The sequence below is a fragment of the Carassius carassius genome, chromosome 20, assembly GCF_963082965.1.
Source record: "Carassius carassius chromosome 20, fCarCar2.1, whole genome shotgun sequence".
In the NCBI taxonomy this organism is placed as follows: domain Eukaryota; kingdom Metazoa; phylum Chordata; class Actinopteri; order Cypriniformes; family Cyprinidae; genus Carassius; species Carassius carassius.
The window spans coordinates 1,239,461-1,255,000 of NC_081774.1; the positions used below are offsets into that span (position 1 = coordinate 1,239,461).

The following is a 15,540-nucleotide window of genomic DNA, read 5'->3' on the forward strand; positions in this document are numbered from 1 at the left end:
CATTTCTTTAAGGTAAGTGGTTGTAATCTATTTATTTTAGCTACATTTAATAAAAAATTGTTTTAAAGTTAGTCAACTTAATTTGTTTATTTAAATGTATCTAAAATAAATTGATTGCAACGACTTACATTAAAAAAAAAACATTAGTAAATTCAATTAATAATTTTTTTCAGTGTACAATTTTTTTTTTTGCTAACATTCCCATTAAGTTACGAAAACATTATTTCTAAAATGTTCAAAATATCCAGTTTGTTTAAAGTATTAAGAATATTTCTTCTGTTCTGTGAACATTCCACTAACGTTCAATTGTAATTTAAATGTAACATTCTCATGCTTTAACATTCTGTGACTGTTACATTTGAATGTTCTCTCAACGTTTTAAAAAACTTTTATGTTACATTTAAAGAATGTTGGTGATGTGGACGTTAGAGAAACATTCCATTCTATCATTTTGAAACCATTATGAAAACTTTATTTCTGAATGTTCAAACGTTAGGAATGCATATCATATATGAATAATAGTAGGCCTGCAATAACATTCCATAAACATTAATGTTTTATTTTATTTGTTTAGCACGTTTAGTACAAGTACAAAACTATGCAAGGAGGGAACGAAGCCACTCTAGGCTTGTACAGATTTGTCCTAACATTTAACCTTTAAAAATGTTTGGAAAGTTATGGGAGTGTTCTCTGCTGGGACTGTATTCCGCACAGCTTTCATTTTCATCTCTATTAAATTCAATATGACGTCTAAACTGATTGAGATTTGCTGTGGATTTGATTAGTTGTAAGGGCAGACGGGACTCGGACAGCTCAGAGCCCTGGGTGTTTCATTCTGAGCTAAAAATACTTTCTGACAGCAGATCCTTTGTGTTTTCCATATGACTGCAGCACATTCCCAGCGCTGCTCCCTGAGGAAGACACAAACAATAGCTGAATTATTGCTCAGAAATCAAATCAGACAGGCGAAGATTCATCACTGCGCAGCAAAACTCTCATGACTAAAAACACCTTACTGTAAGCTCCATCACTGTTACAGTCATTGAGGCAGTTTTCAGATTAGTAGTTTTGCAAAGATTGTTTATATATATTTAAATAATGTAACCAGCAAATTTCCATACTTTTTGTTTTTCTTTTTTTCTGCCTATATATACAACAAAATAATTTGAAAAATGAAATAAATAAATAATAATATGTAAATAGATTAAATAAATAAAAAAATCTAAATAAAATACAATTTAGTGTTGAAGTTAAATTGAAATATTTTCTTAAAAAGTATTTTTGTCTCGTGTTCCAGTAAAAATATCAAAACATGAATGACATTGATTTCAAATTAGCATATCTAACAGTCGTAAAGACCGGGGCAAGTTGTCACGTTTTTTGCGAGTATTTTACAATCATTATTTACAATTAGCCGACAATAACAGTTATATATTTTGTTTGATATTCCTACATTTTCAATTTAGCCATAATAAAAGCTTTATTTGCTATTATGGCAATGTAATCAAATTTTAAGTAGCCTACAGATACAGGCTACGTTATTGAAGATAATTTTCCCCCCTTAAGACTATTTCACATTTCAGACATTCCCACCCATTCATGTAAAAAAGTGTGACAACTAGCCCCGGTTACATGCGCGCGCGTCCCTGTGGACTGATGCTCAGCCAATCGCACGCGAGCGCGTGAGGGAGGATCGAGAGCGCGCCAGAGAGATCTGCCAGACCAGCACGCGCTCCGGTCCCTCAACGCAGGTATGTTATGTTTTTATTTATTAAACTAAGTCTTTTCATGCAATTTTAAAGCTTTCATTATTTTAAAGTATCATGAAAACTGTCTGTCAAATTACGAGGAATCATAGGCTGCTAAAAGTATGAGAAATGTTATAGTCTACATTGTTTATATATATATATATATATATATATATATATATATATATATATATATATATATATATATATATTTGTCATACAGTAAACTGAATTTCACTGTAAACAGAAAACTTGCTAACACTTGTTGACGCCTGTAAAGCCTATGTAATGTACTGTAAAGATAGGATATTGTTGATGTCGTCAGATTATTAGGCTACATTAATATAATTTACAGTCAGGCCCATATTTTTTAACGAAATATTTAATATGGTATTTAAAATAATATGCCAATATGTTATATAATATACACATATGATGTAATATTTTACTGCCTCTGTAAGAATGTGTGTAGCCTACTGTATATTACTAAGTTGAAAGTTGATAATTAGGTAGTCATATATTGTTATCCGGTGCATAGACAGCAAGCAATGATTTATCTGTAGTTTGTGAGAGGATCGATCAGCTCTGCTATCGATCTGTGTCTGTTTCTGCACTCGCAGGATTTCCTTCTGAAACTAACAACATTCATAACCTTTTTGAGAGTTTTTTTGACGCTATATATATAGTGATATGATAGAAATTTTTATAAAAGGAAAATAATTACAAAATTGTTAAATGAAGTGATTCTTGCAACCTTAATTCAGAATTTTTTTCTGAAACTGCTTTTGACTTTAAAGTAATTAGTAGATGGAAAATCATCCTAAAAATGTGTATGTGTATGTATATATATATATATATATATATATATATATATATATATATATATAAATATATGTATATATATGTGTGTATGTGTTTGTGTGTGTGTGTGTGTGTGTGTGTGTGCGTGTGTGTATTCAGTATATACAATTTTTTTTCACACACATATGCATTGAAATAACATGTTAATCAATTTTACAACACTGCAGAAAATAAAAATGTGCCATTATTATATAGAGTAAGAATGGCTTAACTTAGGTTAATGTAGTGAGGTTGATTCTGACTATTTTTTTATCTGATATAATACCGTTATTATACTGTAGTATCATCAAACTCATGGTCCTACTGGTGGTCCGCTATTAAAGTTGTTATTATCTGACCTCATCTTTGTTAAATGTGTATATGTAGATGCCTTTTGACCCGCCCTTAACCCTTTAGTTATTATTAACTCCGCTGTCTTTGGGACAGGAATCAGCTGTCAGCACACATACACCGTCCTAATAAAGTCAGAGGGAGTCCGAGCCTGTATTTACTGCTGATGAACATGGAGCAAAACGCTGTGAAAACCATCCCATCAGAGTGCTGAGCTGTCACCCAGGCCTCGAAGAGAAGTTTTACTAGAGCCGCTCACTGTAACACAGCCTGTGTGCTTTAATATTCCTCACTGATCTGCTCTTCTCGCACCGTGCTGAAGAGGTGAGCTGGTTTATTTCTCTTTTATGTGTCCATTATTGATCCACAATGTTTTGAGATCACGAGCGACCCAGATTTACGCCTCTCTCTTTATTCACAGGGTGGCGTTTCCTGTCACGTTCCAGCTGGAAATAGCTGCTTTTTTCCCGTCTGAGCTTTCAGCAATTATCTCAGACACCTGAATATGAAGCTGCTTGTGCAATTAGCCACAGAAGAGTGTGTCACAGCATGTTCTCTGTCCATATAAACAGCACCGCAAGGTCTGTCGGAGCTCAACTGAAGATGTGGACGGGACTGGATGTAGTTTGTAGCTAGTTTCCTCTGAGATTTGAGCTGTGAATGGAGATCCTGTTGCATCAGTCTGATTTCTCATCGCATTTTCTTGTGAGGTAAAGTAACTGCGGATGGCATGTTTACCTGGGCAAGTTATTCTAGAGGAAACATTATTGCTCTATCAATCCTAGAGTCCAGATAACAACTTAATCTCATATTTTTCTCCAAATATGAGAAATTAAAATCGACAATAGTTCAGGACAGGGCTCGCAAAATCTGTAAACAGCGACATTGGTACTGATCTTCAGGTTATGGTTTTCAAAAACCCTGCTGCGTAGGTGTCCAAAAGATGATGAGGCTTTATTTATTCGGGTGTGTATTTCAGTGTCAAGGGAGCAGTATAAGGACAAGGTGGAACCGAGGTAGGTCAAGAGTCAAGAGTCAAATTTATTTATCATTTGCATAGTTTATCAAATTTCACTGGGGAAAACTGGGCATTGAAATGCTTGTGACGAGGCTCTGTCAAACAGTGACAATAACAAGACATAAACAGACATAGACGTACGTGGAGGGCACTGAGATGTTGAGTGACTTCAGTGACCATAGGCAGAACAGACACGGACAGAGCATTACATACAAATAAGTGGCAGTAACAGATACCATAAAGGTAGACAGTGTCATCAAGTAGTCATAAGTAGTTCTGAGGTACTAATATAAGATTATTGGGGTAGAGCAGTGTCTAAAATGTCATTGTAGAGTGTCGCAGAGCTACGTGAAAGAAAATTAAAGTGGCAGTGCAGATGCAATAAATAAACTTAAGAGCAGCACACAATCTGATTTTGTATTTCCAAGTAGAGCAATGTCCAAAATGTCATTGTAGAGTGTCACAGAGCTACATGAAGGAATATTAAAAAGTGGCAGTGCAAGTACAATAAAAGTAAACATAAGAGCAGCATGTATTCTGGTTTTAGATGAAGGATAGCTGGTTGTTAAGAAATCTGATGGGTTGAAGATAGAAGCTGTTCTTCAGCCTGGTTGTCCGTGATAAGATGGATCATAAGTGTCTGGCAGATGGCAGTGTGGCATACAGGTGATGAGAAGGGTGAGTGCGGTCCTTGATGATGCAGCGAGCGTTTCTCAAGCAGCGAGTCTGATAGATGTCCTGTAAAGCTGGGAGTTTATGTCCAATGATGAGCTCTGCTGTTCTCACCACTCGCTGAAGAGCTTTGCGGTCCGAAGAAGAGCAGTTGCATCACCATGCAGTGATGCAGCCGGCCAGAATCCTCTCTATAGTGCAGTGGTAGAAATTTGACATGATGTTAGATAAGATGCCAAACCTCATCAGCGTCTGTAGGAAGTAGAGACACTGACGGGCTGTTTTCACTATGGTCTCTGAGTGAAGGATCCAGGATAAATCCTCAGAGATGTGAATGCCAATGCCTCTTAACTTTCTCTACTATCTCTCCATTGATGTGAATGGGAACGTGACCCTCTCTCTGTGACTTCCTGTAGTCCACAATCATCTACTTGGTCTTGCTGACGTTTAGAGAGAGATTGTTATCAGCACACAATGCTGTGAGTGCATTAACCTCATCTCTGTAGGATGTCTCAGAGTCCTAGGATAGTAGTATCGTCAACAAATTTGAGGATGATGTTGGAGCTGTGCTTAGCAGAGCAGTCATAAGTGACCAGGGAGAACAAGAGATGACTGAGTACACATCCCTGTGGGGCACCAGTGCTGAGTGTGAGTGAGGAGGATATGTGATTGCCAATTCTAACCACCTGGGGTCTGCCGGTCAGGAAGTCCAGGACCCAGTTACATGAGTGTGTGTTAAGACCCAGATCTTTCAGTTTGGCTATAAGTTTGGAAGATGTGATGGTGTTAAATGCAGAGCTGTAATCAACGAACAGCATCTGCACATAGCTGACTCTTCCATTCAAGTGTTCCAGGGCAGAGTGAATGGCCATTGCAATGGCATCATCAGTGGAGCAGTATGCAAATTGGAATGGGTCCAAAGTGTCAGGTAGAGAGGAGCAGATGTGGGATTTGACTAGATGTTCAAAGCACTTCATGATGACTGATGTCAGTGCCAGAGGGATGTAGTCATTCAGGCAGGAGACAGGGATGATGGTGGTTTGCTTGAAGCATGTGGGGATCACTGGTAGTCTCAAAGAGAGGTTGAAGAGGTGAAGTGTTCCACTGTTTTAAGTGGAAAACCAATTATGTGAAAACTGGGGGGTATGGGCGCGGGGGTGGAGAGATAGGACATGACCTCGGTTTTTTGAGTGTTAATCTGAAGACCAAAAGATTGGTACAGACTGGATATTGTCCGGGCTGTGGGCCAAAACGGCACAATCATCAGCATCCTGAAGCTCACAGATTTGGTGGGTCTTTATTTTTGTGTGGGCCTGGAGTCGACGGATGTTAAAGAGGCTGCCGTCAAGTCGTTATTCCACATGGACACCGTCTTTATGCCCCATGACATGATTGGAGAGGCAGGTGATAGCAGAGAGGATGTTAAAGAGTACCGGAGCTAAGACACAGCCTTGCTTCACCCCAATGTTTACCTCTTGCATCCCATCATGCAGCTGCTGTAGAATGCTGAGAAACTTTGGTGGTACCCCAAGTTTGGAGAGGTTTTTCCAGAGCAGCTCACGGTTGATGGTGTCAAAAGATTTGCGGAGGTCGATGAAGCCTACGTAAAGGTCTTTGTGCTGTTCTCGGCTCTTCTCCAGCAGCTGCCTCAAGACAAAAACCATATCTGTTGTGGATCTGGACTTCAGGAAGTCACACTGAGTTTCCGGAAGCACAGCTTCCGAGGTGTGGAGAGATATCCCACGGCTGTTACCGCAGACTGCTTTGTCTCTTTTCTGCTTGTAAATGACCACGATGTTAGCATCCTTCCAGTCCTGTGGGAGGGACCCATGTTCCCAGATGTTTTGGATCAGGAGAATTTCAAAATCCCTGGATGCCCTTCAGACAGGCACTCTTCAGATTTTGGTAGCACGTACACGTATATAATGTACAAAGCTGATTCCAAAAAAGTTGGGACACTGTACAAATTGTGAATAAAAACAGAATGCAATAATGTGGAAGTTTCAAATTTCAATATTTTATTCAGAGTACAACATAGATGACATATCAAATGTTTAAACTGAGAAAATGTATCATTTTAAGGGAAAAATAAGTTGATTTTAAATTTCATGGCATCAACACATCTCAGAAAAGTTGGGACCAGGCCATGTTTACCACTGTGTGGCATCTCCTCTTCTTTTTATAACAGTATGTAAACGTCTGGGGACTGAGGAGACAAGTTGCTCAAGTTTAGGAATAGGAATGTTGTCCCATTCTTGTCTAATACAGGCTTCTAGTTGCTCAACTGTCTTAGGTCTTCTTTGTCACATCTTCCTCTTTATGATGCACCAAATGTTTTCTATGGGTGAAAGATCTGGACTGCAGGCTGGCCATTTCAGTACACGGATCCATCTTCTACGCAGCCATGATGTTGTAATTGATGCAGTATGTGTTCTGGCATTGTCATGTTGGAAAATGCAAGGTCTTCCCTGATAGAGACGACGTCTGGATGGGAGCATATGTTGTTCTAGAACTTGGATTTACCTTTCGGCATTGATGGTGCCTTTCCAGATGTGTGAGCTGCCCGTGCCACACACACTCATGCAACCCCATACCATCAGAGATGCAGGCTTCTGAACTGAGCGCTGATAACAACTTGGGTTGTCCTTGTCCTCTTTAGTCCGGATGACATGGCGTCCCAGTTTTCCAAAAAGAACTTCAAATTTTTATTCGTCTGACCACAGAACGGTTTTCCACTTTGCCACAGTCCATTTTAAATGAGTCTTGTCTCAGTGAAAACGCCTGCGCTTCTGGATCATGTTTAGATATAGCTTCTTTTTTGACCTATAGAGTTTTAGCCGGCAATGGCGAATGGCACGGTGGATTGTGTTCACCGACAATGTTTTCTGGAAGTATTCCTGAGCCCATGTTGTGATTTCCATTACAGTAGCATTCCTGTATGTGATGCAGTGCCGTCTAAGGGCCTGAAGATGACTGGCATCCAGTATGGTTTTCCGGCCTTGACCCTTACGCACAGAGATTGTTCCAGATTCTCAGAATCTTTAGAAACTCCTTTCTGATATTGCTCCACTATTTTTCGCCGCAGCATTGGGGGAATTGGTGATCCTCTGCCCATCTTGACTTCTGAGAGACACTGCCACTCAGAAAGGGTCTTTTTATTCCCAATCATGTTGCCAATTGACCTAATAAGTTGCAAATTGGTCCTCCACCTTTTCCTTATATGTACATTTAACTTTTCTGACTTTTTTGGAATGTGTAGCTCTCATGAAATCCAACATGAGCCAGTATTTTGCATGACATTTTAAAATGTCTCACTTTGAACATTTGATGTTATCTATATTCTATTGTAAATAAAATATAAGTTTATTAGATTTGTAAATTATTCCATTCCTTTTTTATTCACAATTTGTACAGTGTCCCAACTTTTTTGGAATCGGGTTTCTAAACAAAAACTTTTTTCGCATGCGATTAATCATTTGAAAGCACTAATAATAACAAAAATCAAGGAATGAATTTTATTCCGCTATTTACAAATTTCAGACTTTTTATAACCATGAAAACCTGTACAAATTAAATTAATTGGCCGTATGAGCGGGGTATGTAGGACATGACCATGGTAACATAAAACCATAAAATAACACGATTAACAGTTCCGATACACGTTTTCACAAAACAGAAAGTCTTATAAAATGATAAACATCACATATCAGCCTTTAAAACAATTTTAAGGAAAGGGATGAATCAAACATACAAATTAATTAATTAATTCAAAACATAAATATATATCATGCCGTCTTCATTGTATTGATTTTGAAAATTGAAAGCCACAATAGCTTCTTTCACATTTACAACTGAATGTTTGCAGTGTAATTGCAAATTACTGTAATTGTAATTGATCTGAACATAAACAGCAGAAAGGCTTATTGGAAATGCAAGTTCATTCTCTGCCAGCAGGTGTCGCTTTTGAAACGTCAGGAATATAGCGGTTATCCTGGTAACGCCTGTAAACAAAGCAGCTGCAAACTTAATCAGACATTACAGGTAAGATGAAATGAAAATAGCCTACCACTGAAACTTTTTTCTTAAGACAGTCGTTTCCCTTCATATATAAAAACACCCATGCAGAGTTTTTACTTTGAAACGGGCTGTGCCCATATTTATTTAATTATATTTTGAAGTTTAATTGTCACTTTTATCCATATCACTTTTTTTGTGTTTCTGTCCCCAAATTTAAGACCTCTTGAAATTGTTATTATTAAGACCTTTATTAAAGCATTTAAGGTATTTAAGACTTGTTATAACCTTTAACTCGATGCAGCTAAGGCTTTAAGACTTCTTAAGGACTGATTTTGCGAGCCCTGTGGTAGTTTAGAGCTATCAGATTTATGTGGACATATTGAGATTTTTGATTGCATGTATGAATGTATGATTTTCACAGTTTGAGACATCAACATCTCTTCTGAAACTCACCAGGAGACACGTGTGAGATTACTGAGTTTCATGTTATTTCAGTTACTATTATAGTTTTTAGAATTAGTTTAAATATTTCTGCTTTCGTTTTAATTTTAGGTAAAATTGCAGTCAATTTGTTGCTTTTCTATTATAATTTTTTAATATGTCTTTTTATTAATTTTTATATAAGGTTTAATTATTTTATTTAATTATCAAGTTAAACTTTTTTTGCCTTGGCAAGTAACTAAATTAAAAGTAATAAGTTAATTTAGTTACATATTTCTTTTATTTTAAATAATGAACTTTTTTATGGATTTAAAATGAATTAAATATTTATGTTTTTGTTTTAGTTGTTTTAGTACATAGAGTTAAATTACATTAAATTAAATGAGAAATGTTCCCTTGGCAACTAGCTGTAAAAATATGTTTATTTATTTATTTATTATTTTTTGGAATTTATTTAATTTCAGTTAACTTTATTTTATGTAATGAAATAAGAAATGTTCCTTTGGGAACTAGTTGAAATAAAATAAGTTTAAGGTTTGTATTGAAGAATTTTGTATGTTTTTAGCTTTAGTTAAGTGTAATAACCCTGTCAGGAGAAATATAAGAAGCATGAGGTGTCTCATTTAATCTCATTGCCATGTTTAGGAGAAACATAGGACTGAGATCATCCCTCAAACCTCAGAAACCAGACTCGTCTCATCTCTGAACTGAGAAGATGAGTGAAAACCCTCTGATGAAGTACGAGCTGCAGTCTCTGGCTCCTGTCTCGGGCCCCGGGGCCTCGGCGGGGCTCCTGCTGGCTCCGGACATAGAGCAGATCACGGCTCTGTGTTTCGTGGGACTATTGCTGATGTTTTTGGTGTTTCTGCTGGTGCGCTGTTTCCGGATTCTCCTGGACCCCTACAGCAGCATGCCGTCCTCATCCTGGTCTGATCCTAAAGACGGTCTGGAGCGGGGACAGTTCGATTACGCGCTGGTCTAGAAATACAGCAATCTCACAAACCTGTCAAGAACATATTTAACCTCCAAAACTAAAATCTAAAAGGTCATTTAAAAAAAAAAAAATTTTTTTTACTATAACAATAACATAATATATCTAATAGTTATTTAATACACTATTATATATAATTATGTACAATATCATTATTTTTTATTTTAATATATTTTCATTGTTTGCATAACATTTCCACCCCAATATATTCACCAATGGAATGTGTAAAATAATATTTTATTAATTATTTAATACAATTAAATATATTTAATACTATTTTAGTTTATTATTTTTTATTTTAATGTTATATTTTTCAAAACTTCCATTAGTGGAATGCACAAAATAATGTTTTAATTAAATGGTTTAATATCTATTTGACAGTTATGCCTTTAATAATAATAATAAAGATTTATTTGCTTAGTTATACCAAATGGACTACTGAAAAATTGGGTTCAGTGTCTTTATGCAAAATCTTTGTCTGTCTGTGTGTGTGTGTGTGTGTGTGTGTGTGTGTGTGTGTGTGTGTGTGTGTGTGTGTGTGTGTGTGTGTGTGTCTGTGTGTGTGTGTGTGTGTGTGTGTGTCTGTGTGTGTGTGTTCTTAAGATTTTGGGATAAAAATAAGACCTTGACTTGTTTTTGAGATTAAACCACAAAACTAGTACCAGTGCAATATTGTTGAGATTTAAGTCTATAAAACCAGGTTTGCTTGTTTGTTTTAGTTCAAGCCACATTCATTTCAGTTGTGGCAGTGGATGGATGCCTAGTTTACAATCTAAATTTCTACTTCAGTCAATTATGTGGATGAATCAGGCATGTGTATTTATTAACAAACTTCCTTTTTTTTATTGTAAAATTTCCAGTCGTCTTTATACTGTGCATGTGAACTGGTTGGATGATATTTATTAATATTATTATTAAATGTTTTGCATTGCATTGTGTTATGTGTTTGTCCACAGGTTTTGTCAGTGATAACTGGAGCAAGTGTGCCTTGATTTATTTTTGTATCAGAGACTGTCTGCCTGTATTGATTTTGTTGTGATGTTTACAGTCGGTTTGGGATTAGTAGGTGCTTTTTTTTTTATCTTGAAAGGGCAAAACTAGGTACAAACAGGGATTTCTCTGTAAATGTTTCTTACTCTGGACTGGTTTTTAGCAAGGAAATATTTACTCAATAAAGACTTTTTCTCTCAGCTGTAGGCTATTATATGTTGCTCTTTCACAATTAATCAGGTACTGTATATCTGCAGACACCCCACATGCATCACAAAGTCTCTCAGCTTCACCAGTCCATTAGTTTAATTTGTTAAAAAAAACACCATCCCATGTATCAAACATTAATAAAGTTATGAGAACGTTCCAAAAATATTACATTAAGAACATCCGACCTGAAAAAAGAAACATTATTGATTTAAAGTTGTGAAACGTTCCCTGTTGTGCTTCATGTCTTCATCAATACAAACTGTATTGATTAAGAAAGGGTGAAAGGTCAGGCTCGGTTTATTTTCTCCTTGTGCGGCTGTAAACGTGTCGCTGTGGTTTATGTTCGGTCTCTGATTAAGAGACACATCATGTATTGATTGTGATTGATTATGGTGTGCTGTAAATCATCCTACAGCTCCGAGTCTGGGCTGGAAGCCGAAGCAGGACAGTTTCACAAACCTCCTCAAATGCTTATTATGGCGTCTTAAAATAGGAAATATTTAATGCTTCATTTCTATTTAAGCAATTGTGCAAAGGAACTAATGCAAGAGATAGTGTTTAATAAGGACATTACTAGGACATGTATACATTGTTTTGTATTTGTGTCACGTCGCCAGAAGTTTCATTATCAGCATAACGTTAAATTAATAAGTGCATTGCAACTTCTAGCTGAGAAACGCCCACTTATAGAGAGCGTCTGCTTGTCAATGAGAAGCAACCAAACAGAGTTTGTTTTTAACATTCCCAGAAACTGCATAGCGATCAGACAGCCAAAATACAACGAGAAGTTTTATCCAGCGCTTGCAAAATGTTGTGCATGAATGATTAACATGAATTTATATATTATACTGACTGATTCAAGTAATGCAAGCATTTCTGTTCTAATTCCTTGCATCAAGCGCCATCTACTGCTGAAAATGAATATTACAGGTGAATAAATGTGCAGGGCAAAAGGTGCAATGTCTATATGCAATAAATACACTTGAATCACCCCAGTATAATATTTTTTGTATTATGCAATAGAAATTCTCTCTTCCATCCTGCTGAAATTCCTTATGTCTAATAAGAACAACAATGAGCTCTTTATATGCTGACATCCACAGTTATAAGCTTCAGTATGACCTGAGCTTCACATTCCGAGCTTCTGTTAAGATAAGATGAATCATCATAATCAAATATTAATTCAAGGTTCAAAAGAGGAAGAAACTGAATGAAAGCTCTCCTAAAGAAACCAGCTGTAAGCCTGATTTGAAGTGGAGAGAGCCAGTAAACATCACGTCCCAGTCCTCATTAGTGAAGACTGCAGACACACAAAAGAGTTCAGCTTCACTTCACCAGAACAACACACAGGAATCTGACAGCAGCATCATGTTAAAATATGATTTAGCTGATGCACAGACATTTATATTGTAACATAATTATTTATATTGAATATGATTAGTGAAACATGTTGACATGTGTCACGCATGGAACTGCAGGAAAACAACACCATGTCAACAGAGCTGACGTTAAACCTGAGTCATATGCAATGGCAGGCATGTGATCATTGATGCATTCTCATCATGTGAACCTCTTCCATTATCTGATAGTCTAACACCTTCACGTTTCACCTCGGTGAACAATGTGAGCGTACAGTATAAGCAAGTAAAGCAATGGAACTTGACTCCACAGATTGATGCGATAGGGGTGAATCTACCCAGAGGGGAGGTCTGTTGGAGAAAAACTAGAGCATGGGATCTGGATGAGAGACAGACGCTTATGAAACACAATGTAGCCTACATTATCAGATGTTTTAAGCCTTAGATTTGTCCCTTGCTTTTTTTCTCCACTGTAGGGCCCTGTATACCACGGTACTGTGTAGTTAACATGGTAATTACAAGTTCAAGTTCGACGAAGTGTTATAGGCCTATTATTGTCCAAAAACAAGTTTTTTTAAAGTATGTTTGTTATAGTTGCCATGTCAGAAATGGCTCTACTTGTGTTCAAAAACATGCTTGTTACAGTATTTGTGTTATATTTGTCTTGTTTATCATTATCTGTTCTAATATCGGGTACAAAACATGCAAAAGTGTCTGCTTTTATTAATATTTTTGTCTTGTTTATGCTGTCAGTTCTAATCATATTCAAAATCATGCTAATGCCACAGTTTTTGATTAATTGCATTGCATTGTTCTAATATATGTCTAAAAACATGTTTTGATTATTTGGTGTTATTAATTTTGTTTATGCTAAAATCTCCTCTTGGCTGAAATTAAATCACTTCATATGTGTTTGGAAACAGAACACCAACAGGTAATTTAGCTTCTTTTATCACATAAATTACAAGAATTATTTTTGATTTTAATGTTTTTCGATTAAATTATTTGTCCGATTTGCAAACGAACCGGTTCCGTTTAATGAATCGTTTAAAGTGAATCGCAAATTTCGCCCATCAGAAACGAGCAGTTCAAAAGAACCGAATTGTCTAAACGAATCGCACTTCCGAGCATCATCTCCTGGACCAATAAGCGTCTCGACACACCAATGACGGACACCAGTCTCTCGTAAAGAGCAGACGGTCTCACTTTTATCAGATATCACGAACCTCAGCATTTATTCTTCACATTCATCTTAAGGTGTAGGATTCCGGATCGAAAGGACTCAGATCTTCCGGTTTATTTTTATTGGATATTTATTTCTAAATAATTTACCGCAACGCTACCAAGGAAGGGCAGGCTGCAGAGAATGTCGTTTAAAGATTATTTAAATATTTTTAGTGTCGTATTTTTTTGCACTGCTATTGTTTTATGAGCAAGATTCTGCATGCAATTAAATATATCTCCACTGAAATTAATCTGCGTAAAGTCCGCTGATCAGAACTGCGCACGTCATCAAATACCATCACAGCCATCATCTTCATCTTCATCTTCATCTGTCAGGAAATCCTGCAGAGGACACAAGCAGGTATCAGACATCTTCCAATAGGATTTGTTGGTTTATTGCCTGATGTTATGAATGTCTCATGATGACTATAAACGTGCTGAGGATGGTTTATTTCTCATAAAACAAGAATGTCTCATTGTTTAAGCAGATCTCAGCAGTCATCTGTCGTTCAGGTGAGTTCCAGCAGGTGTGCCGTGAAAAACGTTTACTACAGACGAGAAAGATAACTGACTGCGCGTGCAATGATTTATCTGATGGACATGATGACTTTTCTCATGGTAGCTACATCAGATACATGTGTTTGTATTTAATGCACCTAACTGTGTTATAGAGGGGTCAAATTTGGGGTCATAATTTCTTTTCTTTTTCTTTCTTTTTTTTCTTTCTTTTTTTTCTTTTTTTTTTGTTTGTTAAATGTATTTTTAGGGCTGTCCAAGTTGTGCATTTAAAAAAAAAAATTATATATATATATATATAGGTTTAACATACCCTTACATTCAAAATGTACAAAATGTAATATTTATATTAATAATTAATTTAGGAATGGTTTTGCTTTATAAAGACTTGTCAGGAATCAGGAACTTATTAGCAATTATTTTTTATATTGTTCTCATAATTTTTTACAAATATTTTTCTAAAAGAAAAATCTTTGTTTAAAAATAGCATTTTAGAAAATGTTAATCAGAAATTAATTTAAGAAATCAAAATATATTCCCGATAATATTTTAACTTTTTTTAATTATTATGATAACAATATTATAGCCTTAAAAAAATGATGCAAGTATTTAAATAATAATCAAATAAAATATTATTTTGAATAATATTATTTGCAATCATCACACATATGAAAATACCTTGGTCTATATAATGTAATATTTACACAACAATAAAGTAATATAAAAATGTAACAATGTAAATGTCAATTATTTCATTTTGCAAAATTTGATTTAATTGTCTCAAATTATTACATTTAATATTTTCCTCACTCAGTATTAATGTATTTTTACTCCTAAAAAAATATACAGCTTTATTTATATTTCTGAACGCTTGGAGGTCTTTAGCATAAAAATGTTAGCATGTACATATTTGACATATGCATGAATCCGGGCTTAAAATATTGTAGAAAAAAAGTATAATAATTATATTATTTCAAAAGATTAGAGCATGGAAATCCTCCCTGATTCATCTCTTAAAAACTATTTCCAAAAAAATCAATAATCATGAATGATAGGAAAGGTCAGGGAAAAGACATGGAAATTCGTCGGCCAGGACTAAAGTGTTGGAATGTTATGTGGTTTATGAATTTGAATACAGTCCTCTGAGAGTGTCATTGTATCATA

At 35.8% G+C, this 15,540-nt stretch overlaps 2 protein-coding genes and 1 long non-coding RNA gene across 8 annotated transcripts in view; all 3 read left to right on the forward strand.

The window, feature by feature from the left end:
* The first annotated feature begins 1,616 nt into the window (after positions 1-1,616).
* On the forward strand, positions 1,617-3,492 carry LOC132095698 (uncharacterized). Its single transcript, XR_009422480.1, has 3 exons — positions 1,617-1,751; positions 3,036-3,263; positions 3,361-3,492. It is a non-coding gene; the product is annotated as an uncharacterized LOC132095698 (long non-coding RNA).
* A 37-nt stretch (positions 3,493-3,529) lies between these two features.
* Positions 3,530-10,123, forward strand: LOC132095977 (cortexin-1). 3 transcript variants are annotated; one of them, XM_059501083.1, is made up of 3 exons: positions 3,530-3,644; positions 8,581-8,670; positions 9,733-10,123. In XM_059501083.1, the coding sequence occupies exon 3, from the start codon at positions 9,803-9,805 to the stop codon at positions 10,067-10,069; it is 267 nt and encodes an 88-aa protein (XP_059357066.1). In that variant the 5' UTR covers positions 3,530-3,644; positions 8,581-8,670; positions 9,733-9,802; the 3' UTR covers positions 10,070-10,123. The 3 variants fall into 3 exon arrangements, with proteins under 3 accessions (XP_059357066.1, XP_059357065.1, XP_059357067.1); XM_059501082.1 differs by having other exon boundaries at positions 8,584-8,670; XM_059501084.1 differs by lacking the exon at positions 8,581-8,670.
* A 3,686-nt stretch (positions 10,124-13,809) lies between these two features.
* Positions 13,810-15,540, forward strand: part of LOC132095976 (ceramide synthase 2-like) — a 13,983-nt gene continuing 12,252 nt past the window's right edge. Inside the window, exons 1-2 of one of the 4 annotated variants that reach the window (XM_059501081.1) lie at positions 13,810-14,221; positions 14,349-14,478. The gene's annotated coding sequence lies outside the window, so the exon portion shown is untranslated. The other 3 variants (XM_059501078.1, XM_059501080.1, XM_059501079.1) reach the window with 3 other exon arrangements.

Coding starts and splice junctions, on each gene's coding strand:
- LOC132095977 (XM_059501083.1), top strand. CDS start 9,803: ATGAGTGAAAACCCTCTGATGAAGTACGAGCTGCAGTCTCTGGCTCCT.